This window comes from Podospora pseudocomata, chromosome 7 (genome assembly GCF_035222375.1).
Source record: "Podospora pseudocomata strain CBS 415.72m chromosome 7, whole genome shotgun sequence".
Taxonomy (NCBI): domain Eukaryota; kingdom Fungi; phylum Ascomycota; class Sordariomycetes; order Sordariales; family Podosporaceae; genus Podospora; species Podospora pseudocomata.
The window spans coordinates 1,525,323-1,550,176 of NC_085891.1; the positions used below are offsets into that span (position 1 = coordinate 1,525,323).

General features: G+C 52.8%; 8 protein-coding genes across 8 annotated transcripts; 5 read left to right on the forward strand and 3 right to left on the reverse strand.

Annotated features, from left to right (window-relative positions):
* Positions 1–9: 9 nt before the first annotated feature.
* Positions 10–5,687, forward strand: QC762_706090 (uncharacterized protein; the record flags this gene model as incomplete). Its single annotated transcript, XM_062893461.1, has 4 exons — positions 10–722; positions 777–2,354; positions 2,412–3,230; positions 3,288–5,687. The coding sequence occupies exons 1-4, from the start codon at positions 438–440 to the stop codon at positions 5,685–5,687; spliced, it is 5,082 nt and encodes a 1,693-aa protein (XP_062739263.1). The 5' UTR covers positions 10–437.
* A 1,560-nt stretch (positions 5,688–7,247) lies between these two features.
* On the forward strand, positions 7,248–9,541 carry QC762_706100 (uncharacterized protein). Its single transcript, XM_062893462.1, has 2 exons — positions 7,248–8,738; positions 8,793–9,541. Exons 1-2 carry the CDS (start codon positions 8,104–8,106, stop codon positions 9,256–9,258), a joined length of 1,101 nt encoding a protein of 366 aa, XP_062739264.1. The 5' UTR covers positions 7,248–8,103; the 3' UTR covers positions 9,259–9,541.
* A 54-nt stretch (positions 9,542–9,595) lies between these two features.
* Positions 9,596–11,973, forward strand: YBP1 (YAP1-binding protein 1; the record flags this gene model as incomplete). Its single annotated transcript, XM_062893463.1, has 2 exons — positions 9,596–10,882; positions 10,939–11,973. Exons 1-2 carry the CDS (start codon positions 9,983–9,985, stop codon positions 11,971–11,973), a joined length of 1,935 nt encoding a protein of 644 aa, XP_062739265.1. The 5' UTR covers positions 9,596–9,982.
* A 943-nt stretch (positions 11,974–12,916) lies between these two features.
* QC762_706120 (uncharacterized protein) lies at positions 12,917–16,702 on the forward strand (the record flags this gene model as incomplete). The annotated part of the gene is made up of 1 exon (XM_062893464.1): positions 12,917–16,702. One exon carries the CDS (start codon positions 12,917–12,919, stop codon positions 16,700–16,702), a length of 3,786 nt encoding a protein of 1,261 aa, XP_062739266.1.
* Positions 16,703–16,814: 112 nt separating this feature from the next.
* On the reverse strand, positions 16,815–18,795 carry TYR1_1 (prephenate dehydrogenase (NADP(+)); the record flags this gene model as incomplete). The annotated part of the gene is made up of 4 exons (XM_062884284.1): positions 16,815–18,132; positions 18,209–18,320; positions 18,393–18,542; positions 18,793–18,795. 4 exons carry the CDS (start codon positions 18,793–18,795, stop codon positions 17,078–17,080), a joined length of 1,320 nt encoding a protein of 439 aa, XP_062739267.1. The 3' UTR covers positions 16,815–17,077.
* Positions 18,796–18,853: 58 nt separating this feature from the next.
* Positions 18,854–18,967, reverse strand: TYR1_2 (prephenate dehydrogenase (NADP(+)); the record flags this gene model as incomplete). Its single annotated transcript, XM_062884285.1, has 2 exons — positions 18,854–18,857; positions 18,891–18,967. The coding sequence occupies 2 exons, from the start codon at positions 18,965–18,967 to the stop codon at positions 18,854–18,856; spliced, it is 81 nt and encodes a 26-aa protein (XP_062739268.1).
* A 310-nt stretch (positions 18,968–19,277) lies between these two features.
* Positions 19,278–20,411, forward strand: ATS1 (alpha tubulin suppressor; the record flags this gene model as incomplete). The annotated part of the gene is made up of 1 exon (XM_062893465.1): positions 19,278–20,411. The coding sequence occupies one exon, from the start codon at positions 19,278–19,280 to the stop codon at positions 20,409–20,411; it is 1,134 nt and encodes a 377-aa protein (XP_062739269.1).
* QC762_706150 (uncharacterized protein) lies at positions 20,288–22,660 on the reverse strand. Its single transcript, XM_062893466.1, has 4 exons — positions 21,963–22,660; positions 20,751–21,905; positions 20,574–20,687; positions 20,288–20,521 (listed from the first exon to the last, which is right to left on the reverse strand). Exons 1-4 carry the CDS (start codon positions 22,074–22,076, stop codon positions 20,492–20,494), a joined length of 1,413 nt encoding a protein of 470 aa, XP_062739270.1. The 5' UTR covers positions 22,077–22,660; the 3' UTR covers positions 20,288–20,491.
* Positions 22,661–24,854: the final 2,194 nt, after the last annotated feature.

Genomic DNA, 24,854 nt, shown 5'->3' on the forward strand with positions numbered 1-24,854 from the left:
AATTTACGTGGATGGGCCAAGATGAGATGTCATGCTCCTTAAAATCCGCCTGCATTTCTCCTCTTGCAATCTTATCTCTCATTTGACAACAGTGACTCTACATCCATCAATCTAGTCTATACCGCCTGCAGTTGGGCCTGCATTGCGGCTGTGCCACCCTGCTGCAGTGCGATTAGTAGGACGATATCCTTCTGCATGGTACTTCTTCGGCCAACGAAGGTTTAGCTGGAACCCCTGCCCACCATGCTCGAAGCAACAAGACAGGATACCTTACTGCATATGGGGATGGGCGAGCGGCCCAATAGGCAGACCAACTGCTTATCCCACCCTTCTGAGCTCTTATACCTAACACCTATGGAACCCCGCTCCCAGTCCTATGATTCTTCGTCCTTGGTATCTTTCCTTCAGTCTGCTGGTTCCTCATATCCTCCGTCAACATGGAGAAACCTGTGCCAGTCGTCAAGGTGGAGGGCATCCAAACCCAGAGCAAGATTGACCAAATGTGGCAGGAGGCGCTGGTCACTTTCAGAAGTCTGACAGGGAAGAACCTCCATGATGTAGCGCCAGCGTCGTCAGAAGAACTCAGGAAGATTATCGAAGCCCGTGCCAAAGAGCAAGACACCGAAGAGTTCAAGAACAGATCAAAGGCCCGGGAGAGAGGGTTGAGGATCTTGGCATGCATCAACAAGTTCGGCGAAGCTGCTGTGCAAGGCGTTTCCACGGTGGGTCATCGTTTCTCAAAGCATTCTTCTGGAGTGCTAACTGTTGGTTTCTAGGTGTTTGGCGGAGCCGATATATGCTTCAAGGGCCTTTCTCTGTTGCTGGAACTGCCCAAGAAGATGAAGGAGTTTCATGAGGTTGTCGACAAGATCTTCATCCGTATTGCCCCGATTCTCCAGGGCTTCAAAGTCTATGCGAGGGGAGAGCAGATCCAAGCCATGGATGAAGACTTGATCATCTCGATCCACAAGGTCATGATTGCCCTTGTCACGATATGCGCTACGGCTCTCAACATTGAGCATGCTCGAAAATGGGAGAGGTTCAAGAACTTTACCAAGCGTGCTTTGTGTGACGACACAGAACTGGACGAGGAGCTGGAAAAATTTCAGATGCTTGTGGAAGGGCAGCAGCATGTGCAGGGGGCTGTAACGTTGGTGGAACTCCTCGACGTCAAGGCTACGGTTGTCGCGAATCTGAAAGTGACGAACGAAATCAACTCTGACATCAAAGGCATCAAAGACAGAGTGCAGAAAAAGGAGGCGGAAAGCTCCAAGCAGACCCTGCTCACCAAAATCAAGTATGCACTTGGTATTGACCCCAAGGACCCTGATACCTCGAAAGCTACGTTTGAAGACTATCTTAAGAAAAGGGCCCCGGGGACAGGAAGCTGGTTCAAGCCTATGACTGATTATCAGGGCTGGGTAGACACGAACGCTTCTGCTCAAGAGACCAGCTCCTTCTTGCTCCTGACAGGAGGTCAAGGGTTCGGCAAATCCTTCTCCGTGGCTTCCATTATCGATGACCTAAACCAGCGAACCTCAACTCCTGCCGCCATCACACAGACTCACCGTTCCCTGATCGGCTTTTACTTTTTCCCCGCCCGAAGCGGGAAAGCAGGAGACGAACAATACCCGGTCGAGATGGCACTCAAGTCTATCGCCATTCAGCTCGCTGAGCAAGACGAGGTCTACGCAAAAAGCATTGGTGAACTCGACCAGCTCAAGGATGCAAAACCCTCGAAGCTATGGGATGCTTTGAGACTGGGTTCGCCGATGCCGAGAACCACACATTTCATACTACTCGACGCTCTAGACAACCTTCTCCCCCCAGAACAGGACGAGTTGCTGAAGGTTTTCCAAGCTGTCCCAAGGACTGGCACGAATGGAAGCTCCATAAGGGTCCTCGCTACTGGAGCGAGCTCTATATTTGAAGTTTTCCAGGCGACGGAAAACCTGTCAGTGCGAGAAGTCAAAGCTGACCGTACAACAATGGAATCCGAATTTCGCCACTACATCCGACACAGACTTCAGGCTCCCATCATGTTGCCCGGCCCTGACTTGTCGGAGAAGAGAGAAGGCATTGAGAACAAGATCATGCATAGCGAATGCAGTTTCCAGACGATCCAGGCCACACTTGGTGCGGCTGAAAGTTACATTGCATCCAGTAAAAGTGACGAGGAGCTTAACAAACTCTTGGATGACTCAACCCGAGATACCAGTGTATTATTGGTTGATACTGTAGAGAAACTTCAAGCTGGATTGGATGTTGGGCAGATTGGCTGGGTCAATGAACTGTTGATGTGGGTGCTTTTTGGGGAACAGTCGCTAACTATCCCCCAACTGGAGGCCGCCTTTGTAAGACCCAACCGAGAGACTAGAGTTTCTCACTTGCTGACCCATCTCTTGTTTTAGTTCCTTCGTGGCAAGTCCCTCCCAATCCAAGGCCTCGAAAACTTCATCAACAGCAGGCTGAAGAAGCTCATCACCAGTGGGCCCCAGGGTATATCTCCAGTAGATGACAATCTTGACAAGGTCATCACCAAACCGAGGGAGCTTTCACAGGGTGGCCCTGACAACAAAACAATCAGCCTGGAGATAAAAATCAACAACGCCAGCATCTCTACCGTCCAACGCTTTCTGTGGGACCTTACCAAGTTCTCAACTTTGGATGGCTTCAGTTTTAAAGCTGATGATGCGGCCGCCCAGATCGCTCAATCGCGAGGCATCATCAGAGTCAACAAGACCGACGCTTCTCTTGCAATTGTTGAATCCTTCTTTAAGTTCCTTAAAGATGACCCAAGCGAGAAATCAGAGAGCATCAGGCAATATCTGATCGACTATCTGGCAGATCACCTTCGAACTCTCCGTACAGCTGAGGGTGACGACAAGCTAACTCCTAGCGAAGCAGGCAGTATCGGAAAGCGTATATTTGAGCTTTTCGACTACCCGGATGCCTCCTTGAAGAAACACTGGGACTTCTTCAATTCTAATTGGGAATTCATTGAAGAGCGCAATATGAGCGAATTTTGGGAATGGATTCAAATGGATACGACACTCGCCGAACTTTCTGGCAAGGAAAGAGACCACATCGTTGAACTCAAGAAAGATGTGAGGTGGGAACGTAAGCTGCTCAAACCGACAATGAAGATGGTGGCGAAGATGTGGCTTCGCGAGCGCGGAAACGACGTGTACTACCTTTTGGCGTGGATCAAGCGGGCCCTCATTCGAATAGTACGTGGCCCCTGCTCAGAGATGTTCATGAGAATTGATCACTGACGCTATAAACAGAAACAGGAGGACAACCGTGCAGCAACCAAAGCCTCAAAATCCCCGGAGACAACCTCGTTGTCCAATACTGCCAAGCCTCCCGCGACTGCTGGCCCTCTTACACCTTCCGAAACCGCCACGTCCAACACGGATACACCGGCTTCTACTGCCGATTCTGACGTGCCTGATAGGCCTGCGAGCCCTTCTCCTTCTAGCACTTCCACTGAGGAGGAGTTCGACCCCCCTGTAAAGGTTGATATCACAGAGGCAGCGAGGTGGTGCCAAGAGATACTTGAACTCAAAGACGAAGAGCTAGACTCGCTGTGGTACGAGCGTCTTGGTCAAACGTACAAGGATTCATATCCGGTGAGCTTCAAAGACGCGATCGAGCAATATCGAAAGGCCGAGAAGTGCTCCAGTCCATATCCGTCATGGGAGGTTCTGATTGGGTTGTCATACTCCTTACTCGCCGTTAGTTCGGCGAACTTCGACGAGGCACGTGCAATTCACGACCGGGCGATGAACCTTTACAAAGATTCTCCTTTTGTCAGTATCGAGCAGAAGGTCTCTCAGCTTAAAGACTTGGCGTGGTGGTACGACAACTACAAAGAACCGGAGAAAGCCCTTGAGGTCTTGGAGGAAGTACTTGTCTTGGCGCCTGAACACGGGGAGGCCCAGAACGACATCATGAGCCTACTAATTAAGCTGGAAAGAGAGGGGGAATTGCACGAATTGGTGTCGAAAACAGCGGCGTCCAAGGAAGCGGCGGGTAAAGAGGCCGACAAGGGGCTGACACCACTTGGGTCCCTCGTTAAGGCAGTTGCTATGAGTAACGCATGGAGCCGCGCGGATCCTCTCTTCTGGAGAATAATCTCCATACTTGAAGCCACTGGCAGCTTGGAAGATCTGATGGGGGCGCTCGATGCGGGTATTTCTTTGTCCAAAGGCGACAAGGAGAATGAGTATCTTCAATCTGTCCTCATTACTTACAAGGGAATGGTCCATATGCATCGCTCGGGATCTGGGGATATCCACCATGTGATGGAATGTTGTGAACTTGCCCGGAAACTTGCGCACGAAAGATTGAGCCGGACTATGCCATGGTGGACCGATCGGATATACGGCAAAACCACGGTGTTGGCTGACAGGTTTCACTTTAACCAAGCCAGTGGGAAAGGAAGACTTCCTGGAAGCACGGCATTGACGACCGAGGATCACGTCGAAGCCCTTAGGAAATCGATGACTGAGTTTGAGAAGAGTCTCCGTGACCGCTTCGACGTCCAGCTCTCCATAGCTAAGAGCTACTTGGCTGCGTATTATGCGCTCAAGTCACCGCAAAACCTCGAGGAGTCGAGGAGGGTCTTCGCTTCAGATATGGTACGGGTGACGAACATGCTCTCTGACGGGAACAAGCACAACGACGCGGACAGCTTGAGGCAGCTGAGCGCCATCCTGCTGCATACCGGGAATGTTCAGAATTCGTTGGCTTGCATGCGGCTGGTGCCGCCTGATATCACCAACGGGAGTGCTGCATCTACCGCCAAAGTGCTGACTCGACTGCTCTGCCCGGAGGGCGGCCCTCCAAAGGAAGGAAGTGTCGCTCACAGGGTTCTATCCTCGTTTGACAGCAACTCGAAAAACATGTTCTATATACGAAGTGACATGATTACGACGGTGAACGACCTGATGGACAAGCTTATTGACGGGCGGTCTGCTTCTCTTGCCGAGGCAGAAAAAGAGAAAGAGGAAGAGGACGTCGACGCGACACTGGCGCGGCTCCGCACGGTGAGGGATGCGTTGCATATATACGGGTATCGGGACTGCGAAGGATGCATAGGGTCGAACGGGCGGACGTGGGACTTTGAGAATGATTTTTATGCGTGCCGGTATTGTTATGACTTGTTTCTTTGCAGGCCCTGTCTTGATGCGCTCAAGAAGGCGGATCCGAACAAGCCGCAGCCGTTTTGTAGTCCGGGGCATGACTGGGTTTGGTTGCCGAAGTGGACGGTGGAGAGCTGGATAGAGGGTTTTGAGGGGAAGGTGAGGGTGCCGAAGTGGGAAGAAGGGGAGAAGTCGGGGGGTTGTTGGGTGGAGGGGGACGAAGTGGTTGCTTTTGGGAAGTGGTTGGAGGGGGTGTTGAAGCCGTGGGGGATTGGGAAGGAGTGGGAGGCTGAGGTGAAGTGGGATGTGGAGAGGGGGGAGGAGAGTTTTGTTGATGAGATGTTGTATGATGGGTTGCTTAAGGCTGGGCTTGAGGCGCAGGCTGAGGAGGAGAAGGAAAAGGAGGAGAAGGAGGGCGGGGTGAGTGGGGGGAAGGTTGATGGGTTAGAGAACGGGGGGAAGATGACGGTGGGGACGGTGATGATGGAGAAAGTGGCGGTTGAGAAGGTTGCTGTCCAGGAGGTTACTGAGAGGAGTTGACGATGGCAGGGGATTGCTGCGTAGTTAGGTTTGTAGCTTTTTTCCAGCTTTTGGATTATACCCTTCATATTTCGATCACCAGCTATCATGCGACATCTTCACATTGATGAATATGAACAGCGATTCTTTTGCCATATTACCATCAAACCAACTACGTTCTTGAACCTGGCTGATCCCTTCATCTTATCCGCACCTTGAAACCATGCAAAAAACTTATTACGCATCCATAGCTTCAAGGAACCGAGTTTGAAGTCCAGCCTTGTCATCCCTCATTCTGGACAGTTATTGGATGACAGGGTGTCAGAAGGCATGAAGAAGTGCGAAAACTCCGGAAATCGCCGGCCTGCTGTCAATGAGCGAGTCTGTCAGCAAGGAAAGCTTGGGTACCTTCCTGTTTAGGGGACAAGATTCGAGATTGGGAGGGGATTGGGCTTTGGGGTTCATGATGGCCAATAGCTAGAATCTTTGTTGACCATGGGCTTTCTGGCTGACACTTATTTGAACATGGAGGAGTTCATGGTTGAACCGCGTCATCATATCTGGGAGCAGCTTTTCGAGCGATGCGGGCGATTCACATATAGCAAGTTGGGTGATTACTGGGTGATGTTGGGTCAAGAGTAATGAGTTGGCGCGTAGGTTGCATATAACCGTGTTTTCTTTGGCACCTGGTGGTCAATAGATATCACGACGGTGCACTGTGTCGACTGCTAGGTAGATAGACGGCCGGTTGGGAAAGATTCGCGGGCCGTTGGATGATGGATGGTGGCGGGCGTCGCTGGGTAGGTACCTCTCTGTTGAATGATGGGGCGGACGGATGCTACCCCTTTTTTTCTTTCACGCCTATGGGATGGAGAAACGACAGATTGTTCCGCGTCTGCATATGCAGGTACAGCTTGAGTGCTTGCAGATTTTCTATGACGTCTAACTTGGAACTGCGGCATGTGCCTCGGAGGCTGTGATTCCCATTTTTTGAGCATGCGTGATGTGGTGTGGAATCGAGGCGCTTGGACGCCACTACCTTACGTACATGTGGCCGGGAGACTAACCCTGAAACAAACACCAGGTGTATGTAGAGCCTGGTGCTAGGTCCGGAGGTTGGGTATTCGGAACTGGACCGGAGGGGAGGGTGGCTGGGAAGATTTGAACATGGTAGGGGAAACCGGAAGTTGGGTTGGTTACCAAGGGAAGATTGGGTAGTTGAGGGAGAAGAGCCGCACTGTATAACCTGCTGGGTCAGAAGAGGTGATGTTGGCGATAGAGGATGGGAGGTCGGAAGCTAGGTGGTCTTTTGTGCGCCGTGCCGCACCGTGAGCTCGAGATTTCTTTGGGGATGTCGGTTTGACGAAGAGGCACCACGAAGATATGAGTTATCAGAAGAAGAGAGACGTAGAAGAAGCCTTACCTGTGCTTCCAGGTTGAGGTGGTGTAGGGCTGTTTCCCGGGGATCCCCGGTTCCTGAATGACAGCGGGGGTGGCCCCTGAAAGCTTGGGTACCTAGCGGCGGGTAGCGGGTGGGTCAATGCTTGGCAGTATCGTAGGTTTCCAACTTTGAGATGTTGGTTTCTCTTCTGTTGATCTCCAAACTCAGAGGCCGTTTCTCGACGCTAGTTCTGGCTAGCATGGTGCTTCCCGACGGCCTTTTTGGCTTCACTATGGCAGCGAAAAGCCAAGATGAAGTGGCGACTGGTAGGATTGCATCGTTCGTACAGGCTGACGGCGCTAACTGATTACATGTGCACTTCTGTGGGGCTCTGCTCGTCAGCTCCTCTTCCTGTGTGTTGATTCCTTCCTCCATCACATTGTCAACACACACAGAGAACCGCGGTGGCCTGGGGGCTGAAAATCTGGGGAGAGGCAAAGCCCCTTTGGCCTTTTTTTTCTTGAAGAAGAGGAGACGAGGCGATTGGGGGCTTTCTCTGGTGTACTGAACTTGGTATCGCAAGCATGGTCGTACTTGACATACTACGTACGGACGTTAACTGGAACCAAATCCGACGTTGTGTGAGATGCCCTGGTCTTGATTGATGGGCATCCTGAAGAACCTGGAAGACAAGGGCGTTTGATAAAATGGACGAGGAGCGGCGCGGTTTGTGGTTTGTGGTTGTGGTGGTTGCTGACACACTTTCCCTTTTCGATCTTAATCTCAAGAGGACCCCCTTCCAAGGCTCTGCTTACGATTTACGCCTTTTTTTCACTCCTGGTTTGTTTCTTTTCCTTTTTTGAATTGCTATCGCCAATTACACTCGTTCAATTCTCTCGTTATTTTCTTGTCTTTATGTTTTGACGTGACTGCAATCGCCGGGCAGGAAATACCGCAGTGATCATGAAAGCCTCATCTTCGCCAAGACATCGAGTATAGGCGACCAAATACGGGCGACATCATTCAAAAAGAGGGAAGAGGAGAAAAGGACACATCATGGATTCACGACGGCCACCGCTGAATCCTCGAGACGAACTGCTTCAAGGCCACGGCATCGAGCTCGCCGAACGTCCACAGTTCACTGAACATGACACCCAGCCCGGCCTTGAGGTTGCCACCCACTCCACGCTTGAAGTGGCTCCAGGCACTGGGCCAGTTCCAATCGGTTCGCCTGTCACAGGCTTTGAGGATCTCAAGACATGGGAGAAGGTAGGAAACCTATCATTGGGATACGGCAAGGTGTTCGACAATACCAACAGCCCGCCGCCACCGCCAATACCAAACTATGGTTTTGGGGGACCACTGCCGATACCCGGGACGGAAATGGTGACACCGGGGATGCATAGGCCGAGTAGGCCCGGAACAGCATATAGCAGTACGACTTCAAGAGGAGGGCCGAATGGGAGGGGCCAAGGCAGTGTTGATTCGGGCAACCCGTTTGTCACAGGGCCATCGCTGCCACCTTTGCCAGGCGAGGGACTCGACGGAAGAAGGAAAAGAGAGATGATATGCGGAGTCAAACGACAGTCATTTTGGATTATCCTTGCGACTGGGATATTTCTCGCCGTGATAGCGATAGCAGCCGGTGTTGGTGTAGGAGTCTCGTTGGGAAACAAGAACTCCAAGGAAGCGTAAGTTTTCTCCTCCATCCTCGTTTTGTGCTGCATCAAATTAATCTTTCCTAGACAACCACCAACACCATCACAATCTACCTCACCATCAACACCCGTTCGAACCCTCCCAGTACCCCTTTTCAACGCCTCCACCGTCACGAACCCCGAGTCTACCAACAAGAGCGAGCTAATCCCCGCCGACATATCGTGCCCTGTTCAGAACCTCACTCTCTATTCTTCGCCTATGACCCCGTCAAATGATCGAAAATTTCTACTGTTTTGTGGGAGGGATTACAATGTTGTTAATGGGGCGACGGATATGTATGATGTGAGAGTTGATACCATGGCGGAGTGTATAGATTCGTGTGCCAAACAGGAAGGGTGCGTCGGTTCCGGATGGGGGGAGCAGGGGGGGAAACATGTCTGCTATCTGAAGAGTCGGTTGGGGGAGCCGAATTTGGCGGGACATTGGATGTTTGCGGTGGAGGATACGGAGTTTAATGGGGGAGGGGACTTGCCTTTGCCTGGTGGGACATGAGAAGATGCGATCTTTCTATTTTGTTATTTTTCTGGATACCTCGGGAGATGGGGCGTTTGAGTGGTTTCAGGGATGAAGGAAAACAAGGCTCGAGGGAGGTCGTGGTGTCTAGTGTTTACTCTCTTGCGGGTTGCTTGTGGTCAAATGGATTGGATCGATGGGTGATGGGGTATGTTCAGGATACTATGACATATGAATTGATACCCTTCAAACTTCTTTTTGTATACTGTTAGGGGTGGTGACAGATAGTAAACCGAGGTGGTCAGGATTGTGGAGTTCTAGGCCCGTCACCAACACCGACGTCATAGGGCATTTTGATAGGACATCAAAGTCTAGACTCAGCGACGCCATCCCAACTGTCACACCGCCCAGAATCCATTGGCAAGCTCATGCAACGATACGACCCCGTATTTGGTTCCTTGGAAGCATCCATTGGACAAGCTCCATCCAAGATCAAACACGCTGTCTCGTCGCGCAAGTGGAGGGGCAGCTCCTGAAGCAAAGCAGCAAGAGTGGAGTGCGGGGTTCCCATGGTTGGCTTGCTCAACTTGCTCCAGGCAGGCGACGCACTCCACTGCGATCCATCACTGCCGTCCTCGACTTGACACTCATCCAGAGCTTCCGGCTGACTTTGAATCTTGTCCATTTCCCTCTCCTCTCCGACTTGATTGTCCCACACACACTCTCTCCATTAACCGCACATATCACCCCGCGAACAACCAACATGGCAACCACCGAACTCGACCGCGACCCCTCCAAAGCCATCACCGCCATCCGCGACGCCCGCCCTCCCGCCACCGACCGCTTCACCTATCTCACCATCGTCGAGTCGAACCTCTCCCCAGAGGTCCTCCCAACCCTCAACGAAGTCCTTCAAGATGCTGGTCTCACGCAAGAAATCGGCTGGGACCTGGTATACAACCTCGTCTCCCTCCCCGGCTCGTCATCATGCCTCGAAACGATCGCGCGCCTTGGCAACCCCCGAGAGGTCATCCTCAAAGTTCTCGAAACACTCGAACTCCTAGGCGAAGAGGAGGGCTACGAAGCAGATGATGAAGCTGAAACCACAAAGGAGAAGAAGGAGGGCGGTGTGACAAAAACAGAGAAATTCATCACCCTAATGGGGATGCTGGCGATCCTACACGGAAGAATCAAGACGAAGTATCCATCTCGCTTCCTGGCGCAGACGCTGCAGACGGTGCTGGGGGCTTATGAGGCGGGGAGTGAAGAGATGACGGCTGCGGTGATCAATTTGGTGCATAGTCTGAGTGGGAAGAGGGCGAGGCCGCCGTTACCGAGCAGGAAGTCTAGCGTGAATGTGGCCAACTTGGACGCTCGGGGGGATAGGGGGAAGAATGCGCCTGATCCGGAGGCGGATGATGGGAAGGAGGGCGAGGCAAAGACGGAGGATCCGGATGAGACGGAGCTGCAGCAGAAGCTGTTGTTGAGTTTTGCCACGTGCGTGTTGGAGAGGTACGCGAATGGGAATGATTTGGCGTGGGCGGGGAGGCTAGTTGAGTTTTATGAGCCGGAGAGGACTGTGCCGGGGAGGAGGACGTTGATGGGGGCTTTTAGGGAGGAAGAGGGGTTGTTGGCTAAGGATGGGATTGTGGGGAATTTGGTGGTATGTTTCTGTTCCTTGAAGATGTTGACTGACCCGAGAGCTGACATGATATCTAGGCGCTGATTGGAGATCTTGGACTGAGGTCATGCTCCAGGACGTTCTTGAAGCATGTGTGTGAAGGACCTTTACATGAGAATCCGCTGGCTGGCTCAGAAGACTTTGAGTCAGCAAGCCAGGTCAAGCTCTCTACAGGAGGAGCTGTTTGTCTCGTGGCCTACTGGGTCTTCTCGTCGACAATCTTTGACGCCGACCACCCACAGCCAGAGATGAACATCTTCCCAGACCACTATGCCGTCCTGGACAAATTCCTTCAAGATGATGCGCATGCCCAGATTCAACAGTCGCCAGGCACAGTAGAGGCCCTTGTCACAATCGGCCTCTGGCTGCATGCGAACAAGTTTGTCTCGGCGAACCCCAACACACCGCTCACAAATCCTACAACATCTCCAGAAGATCCTACCTCGGATTTTATGCGGTATATTCACCTCGTCACGCTCATCGCGCTATTTCATCCCAAGCTTCACGTTCGCAACGCAGCCAGCACACTGGCTGGGCAGGTACTCCATTCTGATCCATCAGATGATGACCGCTTGAAGGTCTTGTACGATTTGTTGGAGAATTGCACATTCGCCTCGCTCAAAGCGAGAGCGATCACCTGGCTGAGAGAGGAATTGATCGCAGCGTTCACGGCAAAGCTTCACCAAGCAACCGCTTTTTCAACACTGCAGGCTCTGGAAACGGTGCAATATGTGGTCTTTCCAAACCTGGACTTTTTGGTGGAGGATACCAATCTGGAGGAAGTGGTCGAGTATCTGGTGACCAACGCACCATTCCTCATGCAGGCAGTGAACTTGGGATTATTCCTCTGGTCCAGTCCAGAGAAATGGAACGCCGTGCTGCCAACGAACATGGATGCGACGGTCAGGCAGCGCTGGTTTGAGCCGCTGCTAGAAAGCATCGAGAGGGTTCAAAAGGAGAGCAAGAGCTCTGATGTAGAGTTGGGGCCGTTGGAGGGTGAACTGGCCGTGTTGAAGGGGAGGTTGGAGGATCTTGCTGCGAAGGAAGGATTCACTGGTGGGAAGGGTGTATGAGCATACTGTCGTTGACTGAGTATCTATCATCGGGTTGGGCACATATTGACGATTGTGAGATGAACTAGGTGGCGCAAACGGGAGCGACGGTAATAATGTGGGGGACAAGGGATAAGAGACATATGATGAACTGGTTCTGTAGGAGATATTGCTACTTGTGAATACTAAACGGATTGTTCCGGGTGATGGTGTCGATGAAGAAGACTTGTTAGGACAGGGAGATCGAAGCACTTGGGCCGACATCTTGACCCTGAGCTTGGCCAAAATCAAGATCAAGAAGGAGCATTCATCTTGGCAACGTTCATTGCGGCCCCTGAGCAAGTTCAGGAGCATTTCCTCCAGGGGGCTGGGTTGAGAGTGGGGCAGGGGTGGCACAGACACCCGGGCCGTGGCTCCAATCGCTAGTGCCGAGCCACAGCGAACCAAAAAGCCTTTTCCCTGCAGGTAAACCGTTATGATGTCATTGTTGTAAGTGCTCCCGTTCTCGTACAGACCGCGATTATACATACACAATGGAGCAATTCCTGTTGGTTGCTCGATTGCGAGGCAAAATGTCGTGCAGCGAAGGACCTAATACCTAGAATAAAAGGCCGAGTTCGTCCGAGCGGCTGTTTTAATAAAAAAAGCGTTGACACCAGTGACACCACACCCAGCACCATCGAGGGGCAACGACACACGCCAAACACTTACAGCTACACAACGGCGACTTTGTCTGTGTCAGGAACACGCGTTGCCGGGCGAACATTTGTGACCTTGCCGTTTCCCTCCTTGGCTGATGCTTTTATTTTCTTTCAGTTTGCAATAACAAAACACCAAAACCACCTCTGCGGATTTGATCGGCTTTTTGATCTGAGCGGTCGGCGCCCTCTCTCTTGCACATCAACTAGCAAATCCAATTGCACGTACCTCGACAACACGGACGTCGACGACACGACTCTCCACCATGACGGGAGACTTTGAGTCCCCGAGCCCAGGAGGCCATCTGCCCAACGAGGCCGAGGCCAAAGATGGGAACCTCAGGCTAGTTACCGAGACCCAAAACGGCCAGCAGGTTACTGTTGTCCGTGATGCCGATAACCACATTGTGTATCCCACCTACGTCCCACCTGCAACTCGCTCTCCCGTGTCAGGAGATTCGCCTTCTACATCGCCCTCACCAAAGACTACCGCCATGTCCGAACCGAATCAAGATAGGGAAAAGGGGGGGCAGCGGGAGGCAAAAGGGAAGCAGCAAGAGGAGGAACCAAAAGTCGAACAACCTCGCAAGGTCCAGACAGAACCAACAGACAGAACAGCCTCCCCTCGCCCCCAAGCTCGAAACTGGGCCACCGAATTCCCCCAACCCGACAAAACCTTCACCATGCCTGCTCCCCCTCGTCGAGCCGGCACGAATCTTTCGGCGATTCCCCCTGGAGTAGACTATTCTAGCAGCAGCGACTCCTCCTCTTCTTCTTCCGACGACGAAGAAGACTACCATACCCAGCCTTCCAGCAAAAAGAAGCACAAGAAGAAATCCAAGAAACCAACCCCCGAGGAAGAAGAAGACCGATACCGCCGCTTCAAGATCGGAAACCCTCACTACAAAACCCGCGGCAAGGTCTCCAAGCGCGACGGCCGGCTGAGCATTTCTGTCAAGGACACCTCCCAGACGGGGTATCTAGCCAAAGCTCTCGGGACAGCAGCAAAGCACATGGTGCCACTGAAGCCGCCCCCGGGTGGTTCAGACTCTGAATCCTCCAAGACGGTCGCCGCCCACTTCAAGGGGGTTCCCACCCGGAAACGGACCGCTTCCACGATCGATATCAAGTCGCTCAAACCACCCAAACTCAACATCGTGATCATGGTCATTGGCTCCCGGGGTGACGCACAACCGTTTCTCAAGATTGGGAAGATCCTCAAGGAGAAGTACGGACACCGCGTCCGTATTGCCACCCACCCCGCCTTTAGGGACTTTGTCGAGCAGGACTCTGGACTGGAGTTTTTTTCTGTCGGGGGGGACCCGTCTGAGCTGATGAGCTTCATGGTGAAGAACCCGGGCATGATTCCGACCTTGTCGTCGGTCAAGGCGGGTGACATACAGAAGCGGCGGGCGGCCATGGCGGAGATGTTTCAGGGGTTTTGGAGGGCGTGCATCAACGCCACCGACGACGAGCACGACGTGAGGAACATCAAGATGATGGGCAAGCGGGACCCGTTCGTGGCGGATGCGATCATTGCGAACCCGCCGAGCTTTGCGCACATTCACTGCGCCGAGGCGCTGGGGATTCCGTTGCACTTGATGTTTACTTTTCCTTATACCCCGACGCAGGCGTTCCCGCATCCGCTGGCGAGCATTAAGAGGAGCAATGTGGAGGAGGGATATACGAACTTTATCAGTTACCCGTTGGTGGAGATGATGGTGTGGCAGGGTTTGGGGGACTTGGTGAATGAGTTTAGGGTTGGGACGCTGGGGCTGGATCCGGTGAGCACGCTCTGGGCTCCCGGGGCGACGTATCGGTTGCATGTGCCGTTTACGTATCTTTGGAGTCCGGGGTTGGTGCCGAAGCCGGGGGATTGGGGGGAGGAGGTGGAGGTGGCGGGGTTTGTGTTTTTGGAGCTGGCGGATAGTTTTAAGCCGCCGGGGGAGCTCGAGAGGTTTTTGGGGAGGAGCGATCAGGGTGGTGGGGAGGGGGAGGAGAGGAAGGATGAGAAGCCGGTGGTGTATATTGGGTTTGGGAGCATTGTTGTGGATGATCCGGAGAGGTTCACCGAGATGATCTTTGAGGCGGTGGAGTTGGCGGGTGTGAGGGCGTTGGTTAGTAAGGGGTGGGGAGGGCTGGGGGGGGACAAGTTGGATGTTCCCGAGGATGTGTATATGCTTGATAATACGCCTCATGACTGGCTGTTCCCTAGGGTGAAGGCGTGTGTCATCCATGGAGGGGCGGGGACGACGGCGATCGCGTTGAAGTGTGGGAAGCCGACGATGATTGTGCCGTTTTTTGGGGATCAGCATTTTTGGGGGAGCATGATTGGCAATGCGGGGGCTGGGCCGGAGGCGGTGCCGTATAAGGAGCTGACGGCGGAGAAGTTGGCGGAGGGGATCAAGTTTTGTTTGAGGGATGAGGCTAGGGAGGCGGCGGAGAAGATTGCGAGGGATATTGAACGGGAGGGGGACGGGGCAGAGAATGCTTGTGAGGCCTTTCATAAGGGGTTGTTGATTCAGAGAGAGGTGAAGGGAGGGGGGAGGAGCTCGATGAGGTGTTCGATTCTGCCGGATCAGGTGGCGGTTTGGCGGATGAAAGAGACGGGGTTGAGGTTGAGCCCTATTGCGGCGGAGATGTTGGTGGAGAGGGGGCTGGTGAGCTGGAAGAAGCTGAGGTTGTTGAGACATAACGAGTGGAATGATTTTGAGGGGCCCGGGGAGCCGGTGACGGGTGTGGCGGGGTCGATCATGGGGACGGTTGGGAATGTTTTTGGGGGGATTGGGGGGGTGCCGTATCGGGTTGCGAAGAGTGCTAAGAAGAGGAAGGATAAGGAGAAGGGGAAGAGGAAGAAGAGGAAGGATGACAAGAGGCAGCAGCAGCAGGAGCAGCAGAACAGGAATGACGAGAGCGATGGGGAGGAGCCACCTCAAGTTGAGACTGCTACTACTCATGCCATTGACGACCGGAGATCGGACTCTTCTTCTGTACGCTCCAACCCGGCAGAGGAAGTAGCTCATCATGTCGGTCGTGGCGCCCTCAAATCGGCCTCCGCCATCGCCAAAGCCCCTGTCGACCTCAGCTTGGCCCTCGCTCAAGGCTTCCACAACGCCCCTAGACTTTATGGAGACGACACCGTCCGGCGACCCATCCGCGTTACTGGGATGAAATCAGGTCTCAAAGCAGCCAGAAATGAATTCGCGTACGGCATCTACGACGGCATCACGGGCGTCGTTCGTCTCCCCTACCGCGGAGCAAAAGAAGGTGGCCTTGGTGGGTTTGCAAGGGGCGTGGGTATGGGACTTACGGGGTTTGTGCTCAAGGACCTGGCTGCTGTCATTGGGCCGGTTGGGTATACGCTCAAGGGAGTGGTCAAGCAAGCTGAACGGGGGAAGCAGCCGATCAAGTACATCAGGCGGGCGAGGATTGTTCAGGGTGAACGAGACACGGAGGCGTTGAGCGAGGAAGAAAAGGCAAGGTTGAGCAAGGAGGCGGTGAAGGGGTGGTCGGTGATGTGGAAGTTGTGGGACGAGATGGTCAAGCAGGAGAAGAAGAAGAAGCGGGGGAGGAGCATCAAGGCTAAGCTTGGAGGGAAGGCGAGGAGGCGCCGAAAGAGAAAGGAATGGGACGTGGTGTTTGAGAGTGTGGAGGTTGCGGAGAAGGCGTTGGAGGCGCTGAGGAAGGGGGAGGACATGGATGTTGTTTTGGAGCGGGTGGAGAAGGAGAGGGGGGCGGGTCGTAGTCCCGTTGCGGTTGAGAATGGGCAGTCGAACATGTTGGAGAGTACGGAGAATAAGGACTTTGCGGGGGTTGGGAAAAGGGAGGCGGATGCTGAGACTGCTAGCACGAAGGTTCCTGGTCCGTTGGAGATGAATGGGGTGGGAAGCGGGAGCAAGGTTGACGGGGAGGTGGTGATGGGTGAGGAAAAGAAGGAGGAGGAGGAGGAGGAGGATATGAAGGAGAATCCGTTCTCGGTGGCCACGCCGGCGATTGCGAAGAATAAGGAGGAGAATAGGATGACCATGGAGGCTATTGAGGTTAGGGCTTAGGGGCCGCTTTGAGGCCGCTGGAGTTGTTTGCGGTGCGCTGCTTTTGTTTTGGCTGCGGTGCGTTGGGAGTTTTGGAAAGGCAGAGGTTGAAATAAGCAATATGAGGATACCCCGTTTTCTTTTTTGTAGTGATAAGTGGAGAGATATAGCTGGTGGACAAAGTAATACCTAATTCTACATTCGAGTCCTATGAGAATGATTGCAATATTGTGATGAAGTAGTTCCTGGTGTTGGGTTTGATGGCCAAAGATCATTGATCTCTCTTGGTGCTCAATAAATCAACATAGGGAACATCATTACAACCAGCACATTGAACCAGCCCGAAGTAACCTCAATGCTAAACAAAATCTCAGTGCTATGGATGCCCTCCCACCACTACTCCTTCTCGCTCTCCAACACAGCCTTAATCATGGCCTGCCCCACCTCCACGGCCCCCTTGAATCTCGGCTCAAAGAACTTTTGCGTCACGGCGAACCTCTCCCTCCAAGTGTCAAACTGCCTCAGACTGACACACTCTGCCCAACCGGCCGCGGCAATCGCAAACTGCAAATCGTCCCTCCTGAAGCTCTTGTCTTCAATCCCCACCCGCAAACACTCATCCAGCAACCCTGGGGTCCTGAACAGATGCTCGGCCACGCCCAGCCAAAGCCGAAAGAGAGGCGTCGAGCAAATCATGTGGTCGTAGGGCACGATCCCCAGCGCAGACCAGCAGTCGACCATGGCCAGCAGACTAAGGTGATTATTCGGCAGCCCCCTCCCCCCTCCCCTTTCCCCAGAGGGTTTATTAAGTGAAAACCGATCAAGAAGCTCCTCCTTTAGCAGCGGCCTCTCCGCCCACTTGGGGCTCCCCTCGGCGCCAAAGACTTTTTCTTTGGCTTTGTACACCCTCTCACGCAACTCATCGGATCTGCCCTCAAGCATGAGGTAAAATAACTCAGTACTCGACCGGGCAAACTGCCCAATCTGCTTGTGCGCCTCTGGGTTGAGAATCGCCAAGCCGGCGTAGACGTGCCACTTTTGGGCATAGATCCTCAGCATGAGGTTGATTTTCACGTTTTCGATTCCGCCGATGTAGCGAGATCCTTCCTCCCAGGGGAACTGGCGGTTGGCGTGCCAGGCTTTGCCCATGGAGAGGAAGGCGGCGTGGGTGACGGCTTGGGTGTCGGCCGTGATGCGGTCGTGCTCTTTGGCTGTGAGGTAGACGTGTGTAGAGTTGAGGCATGACAAGACAGATTCGACTTTCTGGAAAGATTCGTCAGAGGCGCGGTGTTTGATCAGGACTAAAGGTTGCCCGCGGGGGTCGACGTTGGGGCCGTGGAGGGAATGACAAGAAACGATGTCGACGTCGGATGGGAGGTAGGACTCAAAGGCTTTGATCTCAGGGTCTTTGCAGGAGGTTTGGCCTCCGACTATGGCGCCTAGACGGGTTGCTATAGACCACAAAACATGTAAGGAACTGGATGGGACAGTACGATCATGATGATTAAGATGATGGATGGGACACACATGGGCCGAACTGTTCGACTACACGACCAATGGCGGCCGCCTCGACGCTGTAGATGATATAATTGCTCGCTCGCGAAATAAGGTGGCCGTTGCGGAGAATTTGAATATTGGTCTATAGACACAAACATCTCAGCAACTGGCTAACAGCAGCCAAGGTTAGAAAGATTGGAAAATCACATCGTACATTGTCTGCAAATTCCTTGGCAAGCTCTTCAAATTTTTCTTCTCTATCGCAGGCCATGACTCTAAAAAGAAACAAAAGAAAAAGGACCCAACGATTAGCCAACCATATCCGACCAAAGTTCTGAATTGGAACGTGGAAACTGGAAGAAATCTGAGAGTCAATGTTAGCGGGGAATCCCACAAAAATCGACAGTGATAAAAAGGTTGAGTGAAGGTAATACGGTCAGACGAAAAAAATTAGGTAGCTGAGATTTTTCATCATGGAAAGTCCGCAGTAACCACCGGGCCCAGAATGGGTGACCGACAGCACCACGAACGATACTCTAGCCAAATGCACTCAAGTCATCATTGTATTGGGGGGAGGGGAGATTGTGCTGGTGTCGAAAAGGAAGGAAACGTACCATTTGGGGAAGAGCTAAAGTCGCTCAATGATGGTTAGTCGAAGAAAGTCGAGAACAAGCATTACCTCCATCCAGCGTTGGCCAGTCGGCGGGCATACATCCTGCCCATATCGCCCATGCCAATGAGGCCGATGGTGAAGTCTTTCGACCACGCGAACTCGGATGCCGTCGCCATTGTTGTTTCTCTTCCGAGCGAAAACGGTATTGCAAAGCAAGGGATACTCCTCGATGGCAAAGATCACATCCTCAGCAGGGCAACTGCGCAGAACTCCCAGCTTGTCTCTCAAAGCGGGGAAGAAAGTGTGCAAAGAATGCGAAGCTGGCTCGGCCGCTGTTGCTATTGTTGTTGCGAGTTGAAGAGAAGTGAAAGAAAATTTCTGACTGGAACTGAAATTTAAGCTTGCTCAAGGTGGGGCTCCTACCGTGCCCGCGACGCCCCACGGCCCCACTTGGATCTGGCAGACAGTGCACACTGTGGAGCGCACATGACAAGACCTTGGTCATCAGGGTTAAGCTTCCCGAGACATCACCACTTACACTCACCCTATCAATCAACAACCTCACTCGAAATGACCACCCTCCTATCATTCGGCTCCAACGGCTCAGGCCAACTGGGTCTCTCCCACCAAGAAGACGTCTCCTCCCCCTCCCTCGTCTTCATCCCCCACCCCTCCTCAACCCTCCCCAGCTCAGTCGCCCAAATAGCCGCAGGAGGGAACCACACCCTCCTCCTCCTCACCAACAACCAAGTCCTCTACTCAGGCGACTCTCACAACAACAACAAAATCACCCCAACCTTCACCCCTCCACCCCTTCCAACACCTCCCCCAACCCCAATAAGATCCATCTCAGCAACCTGGTCCGCCTCCCAAATAGCCACCCCCTCCCAGATATGGGTCCACGGCCACGGAACAAAAGGTGAACTTGCCCTCGGCTCCGGCATCACCTTGGCCACCTCCTTCCAACCCATCCCCAACTTTCCACCCTCAAACACAACAATCGTCTCTATATCGGCCAGCATGTCCCACGCCGTTGCTGTCTTGAACAACGGCCAAGTCTACGGTTGGGGCGCAGGTCGTAAAGGCCAGCTAGGTCCTGAACCATCACCTGCGGTGTCTTCACCAAGGTTAGTATCCTGTCCTTTCCCTGTGGTGAAAGCCCTTTGCGGGAAGGAATTCACCCTCCTCCTTGGCCCTCCCCAAACAGGAGAGTTTCTGGTAATAGGGTCAGATAAATTCGGGATTAAATCCAATGCCCCTTCAGACCTAAAAGGTTGGAAGGACGCTGGTGCTAGCTGGGGGAGCGTCATCCTGCTAAAAGAGGACGGATCCCTCATCAGCTGGGGAAGGGATGACCACCAGCAACTTGCCCCATCGGACATTGGGCCAGTGGAAAAGATTGCTGTTGGGAGTGAGCATGCCCTGGCATTGACAAGAGACGGCAAAGTCCTGGCTTGGGGCTGGGGAGAACATGGCAACTGTGGATCACTTGAGGAGAACAACAAGGAGAGGGCGAATGTCATTCAAATCCCGGATGAATACAACTTGGAGGATCAGGAGGTTACAGCTCTAGGGGCAGGGTGCGCCACAAGTTGGATTGCCTTTGAGAAAAGGAGGTAAATAGCAAAGATGCGAGATATGGTATCAGTGATGAGAACAACCGCCAAACACCGCCGAACGCCGAGATGCAAATGCTGTCATTAATCGGTGAACAAGCCGAACCCACGGACCTAAGGTTATCGTCAGTTGAGTACGCATGAGGAGGAGGGGAATTGAGCATACCTGTGAAAGGCGCTGGGTTGGATCGAGTCCTGACACCAAACGATCAGATGGAGTGTCTTCTGTGCTGGTGGAGGATTTCTGCAGGTAACTACTAATACGCAGAGTGGATATATTCTGTGACAAGAGAGTTAGTAGGTCCCCTCGAATGGTAAGATGTCATCGTGTGTAGCAACGAACCGGATCACTGGTAGAGTTCCACTCCAACCTGGCATTCTCCTCCTCTTCCTCGTCCTCGTCAGGATTGATAGGCTCCCACTGCCGGTCATCGTCCAGCTCATGGGGTGCCGGTCCCATAAACAGGGAGTCCTCCGACTGTGCCGTCCCCGGGGGTGGCTGCTGTGGCGGGCGGAGGTGAAATGCCGGTGGAGGGCGAGGCCTCGACGATGTTGGATTTTGTGGCTGTTGTGGCGGTTGGGCCACGGTTTGCGGGGTTGGATCTGGCAGAGCTTGCTGGCAGGCACTATTGGACATTGAACTAGCTCTGTGTGATGCCGCGTCAAGCTCTGGCCTGGGAGTCTTTGCAGAGGCATTTGGCCGGGCGGTCTTTTGCCTTGGTTCTCTGGCATCTTTCTCGCCAACAGTCATCAAGATAAACTCGCACAGGATGCCATCAGCTGCGTAGTATAACTTCATGGGACGGCCTGGGTTGCTGTAGCTTGTGGCTAGCTCTCCGCTGGTAATCTGAGCATGCTGGAGGATGGCGCGAAAGTCCTTGACGCTGATAATGATGTGGAGTTTGTCCTCGACCTGGACATTGTCGAACTCGTCCATCTCGACCGCGATGTTGGTGTGAAGGGGCTTTTTGAGGACGGTCTCGCTGTTAGCGCCGCCCCGTTTCTGGACCTTTTCGGTGAAGCATGTAAAGTTGACGAGGTTGCTGTCCTCATCTGTGTTGATGTCGAGGAGCTCAATGCCTGGTCCGAAATGGTCCATGAGCTGGCGAAGTGTTTTGGAAGAGATGGCCCATTGGTTTCTTGCCTCTTGCTTGTTGAACTTTGCGTGGGTGGGTGCTTTGACTTCGTATGGGAGAATATGCGAGGCAGTGATCCCGTTCCTAAAAGAAACCCTAGCCACAAGACGGCTTTTCTTGCCAACGCCATCGTCAATGGCTACGTCGCAGCGTTCAATGGAGGCGTCTCTCCCGTAGGCAGTCTCGCCGCCACCCTGCCGCGTTCTAAAGATGGCGAGTAGGGACTTGATGTAGAGCTGGCATGAGAACTTCTCGCGGTACTGGGGGCTTCCCTCGAATTTGTACCCGGAGAAGAAGCGGGTTGCGGCGAAGGAATAGCAAACATAAGCCGATTTGGAGATGTTCAGCGTTGTTAACATAAGCTGCAGGCAAACCTGTTAATGCAACCCCTCATCTTCCAAGCAGGCAGAACACCAAACCTTTTCCTTCCTGGCCTCGAGACAGACCTCGTCACTGAACTTGAACATGCATGCCAATGCATCGTGGAGCACGGCCACGCCATCTTCACTCAGAGTGAAGTTGAGCACCACCATCTTGCCTTTGAGGTGTTGAGGTTGATGAAGACTGAATAAAGTTGGTGGACAAGCTCCAAGACAGGCAGTGATGTGCGATTGGTGGGGTTACCTAAACAATTCTCACTGATGGAAGGCGCCAGTTAGCGCAAAAGTCCCTGAAAGTTAGTGCTCGAGGCACGTGTCCCGCGACGCGTTCTCGACATGGTGCCTTCAGCCACATCAGTTCCAACTACTTTCAAAACTCATTGTTCAACCCCAGACTCAATGGTGACCACGATACCACCTAGGCCAGTCTTCCCTCGGGACATCTGGTTAATGGTGGTCGAGGAACTGGCGGCAGACTGTGATTTTGGGACGCTTTATACTTGTGCTCGTATCGATCGAGGTCTGACACGGTTGGCTCTGCCTCTGTTGTACAGTATACACGACCAATCACCCGTCTTCCACCAAGTTGCGGGCAGCGAAGCCTCCGTTTGTCTATGGAGGTCCCTCATCGCATCAAGTCCCGACGAACCTCGCTAACCCTATTGTTGCTGGATCATGTCTTTCGAGCTCGGCCATCTTCACTACGTCCTTGATGATTTTTCACGAAACAACGCGGCCCTCAAAGCTCGATTCTTTCAAGTCCCCTAAAAATATTGGTGTCCAATCGTAAGGGGAAGAAACGGAATCTTGACAAAGTCGTGATTGTGGCTGCCAACTCGATCATACGCTACATCCGGGCCGCTGCCAAGCAGGCTGATAAGCTGGTGCAACTCACAACTCTTGATGGTTACTATTCCCCCGCAGCCAACCTAATGAAATGGGCATCATCGCTGTCAAGCCTCACCTCCCTCTTCGTCGAGGATGGCTCTATACTCACAGCCGATGCGGCAAAGGCTCTTCGTCAGAAGTGCCCGTCTTTCAACTACCTGTAAGCTAATCGCTGTCTTGAAGCTTTCATCAGCGGTGCTGAGTTAAATTCTGTTACAAAAAGACAATATCACTACTGCGAAGTTCCCGAGGCCGATCAACAGCTCGCCGGATTTTTGCGAGATCTCAAGCCACAGTCACTGCAAACCTTCGTCATTCGTAGCCAGAACGAAGTAGGAAGCGAAACTTTCATGGCTTTGCAACAACACTCAAGTTCACTCCAAAAACTTTGCCTCATGCGCCTCAACCCCACCGCGTTGAGATCTCTTCACCAGCTTCGGCATTCCCTCGCAATCACGACGTTGGCCATCCAAGGGAACGACATGGTGGAAGGGTTTGGCTGGCTAGACTATGATAACCCGGCCGACTTTGAGGAAGTGGCGGAGTGGCTTTCAAGGTGTGCTTCACTCCGCGAGCTTTTGCTGGCTCGCGGGTCAAACGCAACAGGCCTTCTCCTCAAGATCGAGAATAATCTCGGCATGATCGAGGATGACTCTCCTGTCATGGAATTGACAAGCTTGAACCTCGACCTCATTAAGCTCAATAGATCGGACTTTTAGTATTTCATCGGAAACCAACCATCCCTTGAGAACCTAACCATGAGGATCGAGGATAACCTATTTGCGTCGCCTGATGAACTTACACGGAACTTGCCCCTCTGCTCGGAAAGCTTGAGAAGCTCAAAACGCTAAATACCAACGCGACATTCACGATGCGGGATGTTGCCATAAGCATCGTGTCCCTGGAGCATCTCAAGGGCTGTATTTGGATGGCGACCTGATCACCGACGAGTATCTTGCTCACCTCATCCGGCTTAAGAAGCTCCGGTCGTTGACGATCCTCGGCCCTTCCCGCTTGACAATGGATGGCTTCTTTCAGTTTCTGGACGTCTTGATCAGTCATCGGAGGGATTATGGCAACCCCCGCAAGGGCCTCCGAATAGCAATACAATCTCAAAAGTTAGATGCGCATCTTGACAAAGGCGAGGTGGAGTGGATATCAAAGTCTATGAAACGGGACTTCGGAGGGACTTTTGATATCACGTACGACACTGGCGGGGATGAGACGGACGAGGATGACTATTCGTACTACTGAGTTTTGGGTTTCTGGGACAGAGGTCAGGGGCAGGTTTGGATAGGGCGGTTGGAAAGAGATTCGCATAGAACAAAGGGCAATAATTGACTTTTGAGGTGGTTATGGGCTCTGATACGGCGAGTAATGTCCAGGAATAGACAGCAATTTAGTTATTACTGCAGCATACAAAATGATGTATTTTGACGCGCCTCAAAAGACGAACTTAGAAAAGACCATCACAGAGACAGGAACCGGGAAGGTGCCACATCAAGATCTTATCTTATCAGCAATACCTTTTCGAGGGCCCACTCCTAAAGCTCAGACCACCCGCAGCCCACGCCCCACTCTCCCACTCCTACAAAAACTCTGCCAGCCAATTCTTCCCTCTCCGAAACTTTTCCTGAACAACAAACACAAACCAACAATCACCAATTTCAGCAAGCAATCCCGCCAGCCCACTCGCCATTCGCGACTCGATTTTTCCTCTCGGGCTTTCGTTCATATCACGAAGGACGGGCTCGGCTCCAATTGCTCTCTTCTTGTTTTCCCCCTCAAACAAGAGAGGGAACGCAGTTGCCTTGCGTTCTTGCACACCACCTTGAGGCTTTCTTTTTGGTTGCTTGATTTCCCCAGCAAGCTTTTTCACATCCCCATAACCCCCCTTCACATATACACATGAGAGAAGACGGAAAGACGAACACCACGATTTGCCTACCTGTGTGCCCTTTAATCAATGCACACCAGGTTAACTAGTTTTTTATCGTTCGCAGTGGAAGAGAAAACCAACGGCCTAGACAGCCAGTCCTATCC

Coding starts and splice junctions, on each gene's coding strand:
- QC762_706100 (XM_062893462.1), top strand. CDS start 8,104: ATGGATTCACGACGGCCACCGCTGAATCCTCGAGACGAACTGCTTCAA. Junction 8,739..8,792: donor AACAAGAACTCCAAGGAAGC/GTAAGTTTTCTC, acceptor AATCTTTCCTAG/ACAACCACCAACACCATCAC.
- QC762_706150 (XM_062893466.1), bottom strand. CDS start 22,076: ATGGTGGTGCTCAACTTCACTCTGAGTGAAGATGGCGTGGCCGTGCTC. Junction 21,906..21,962: donor TCGAGGCCAGGAAGGAAAAG/GTTTGGTGTTCT, acceptor GTTTGCCTGCAG/CTTATGTTAACAACGCTGAA. Junction 20,688..20,750: donor GGAACTCTACCAGTGATCCG/GTTCGTTGCTAC, acceptor CTCTTGTCACAG/AATATATCCACTCTGCGTAT.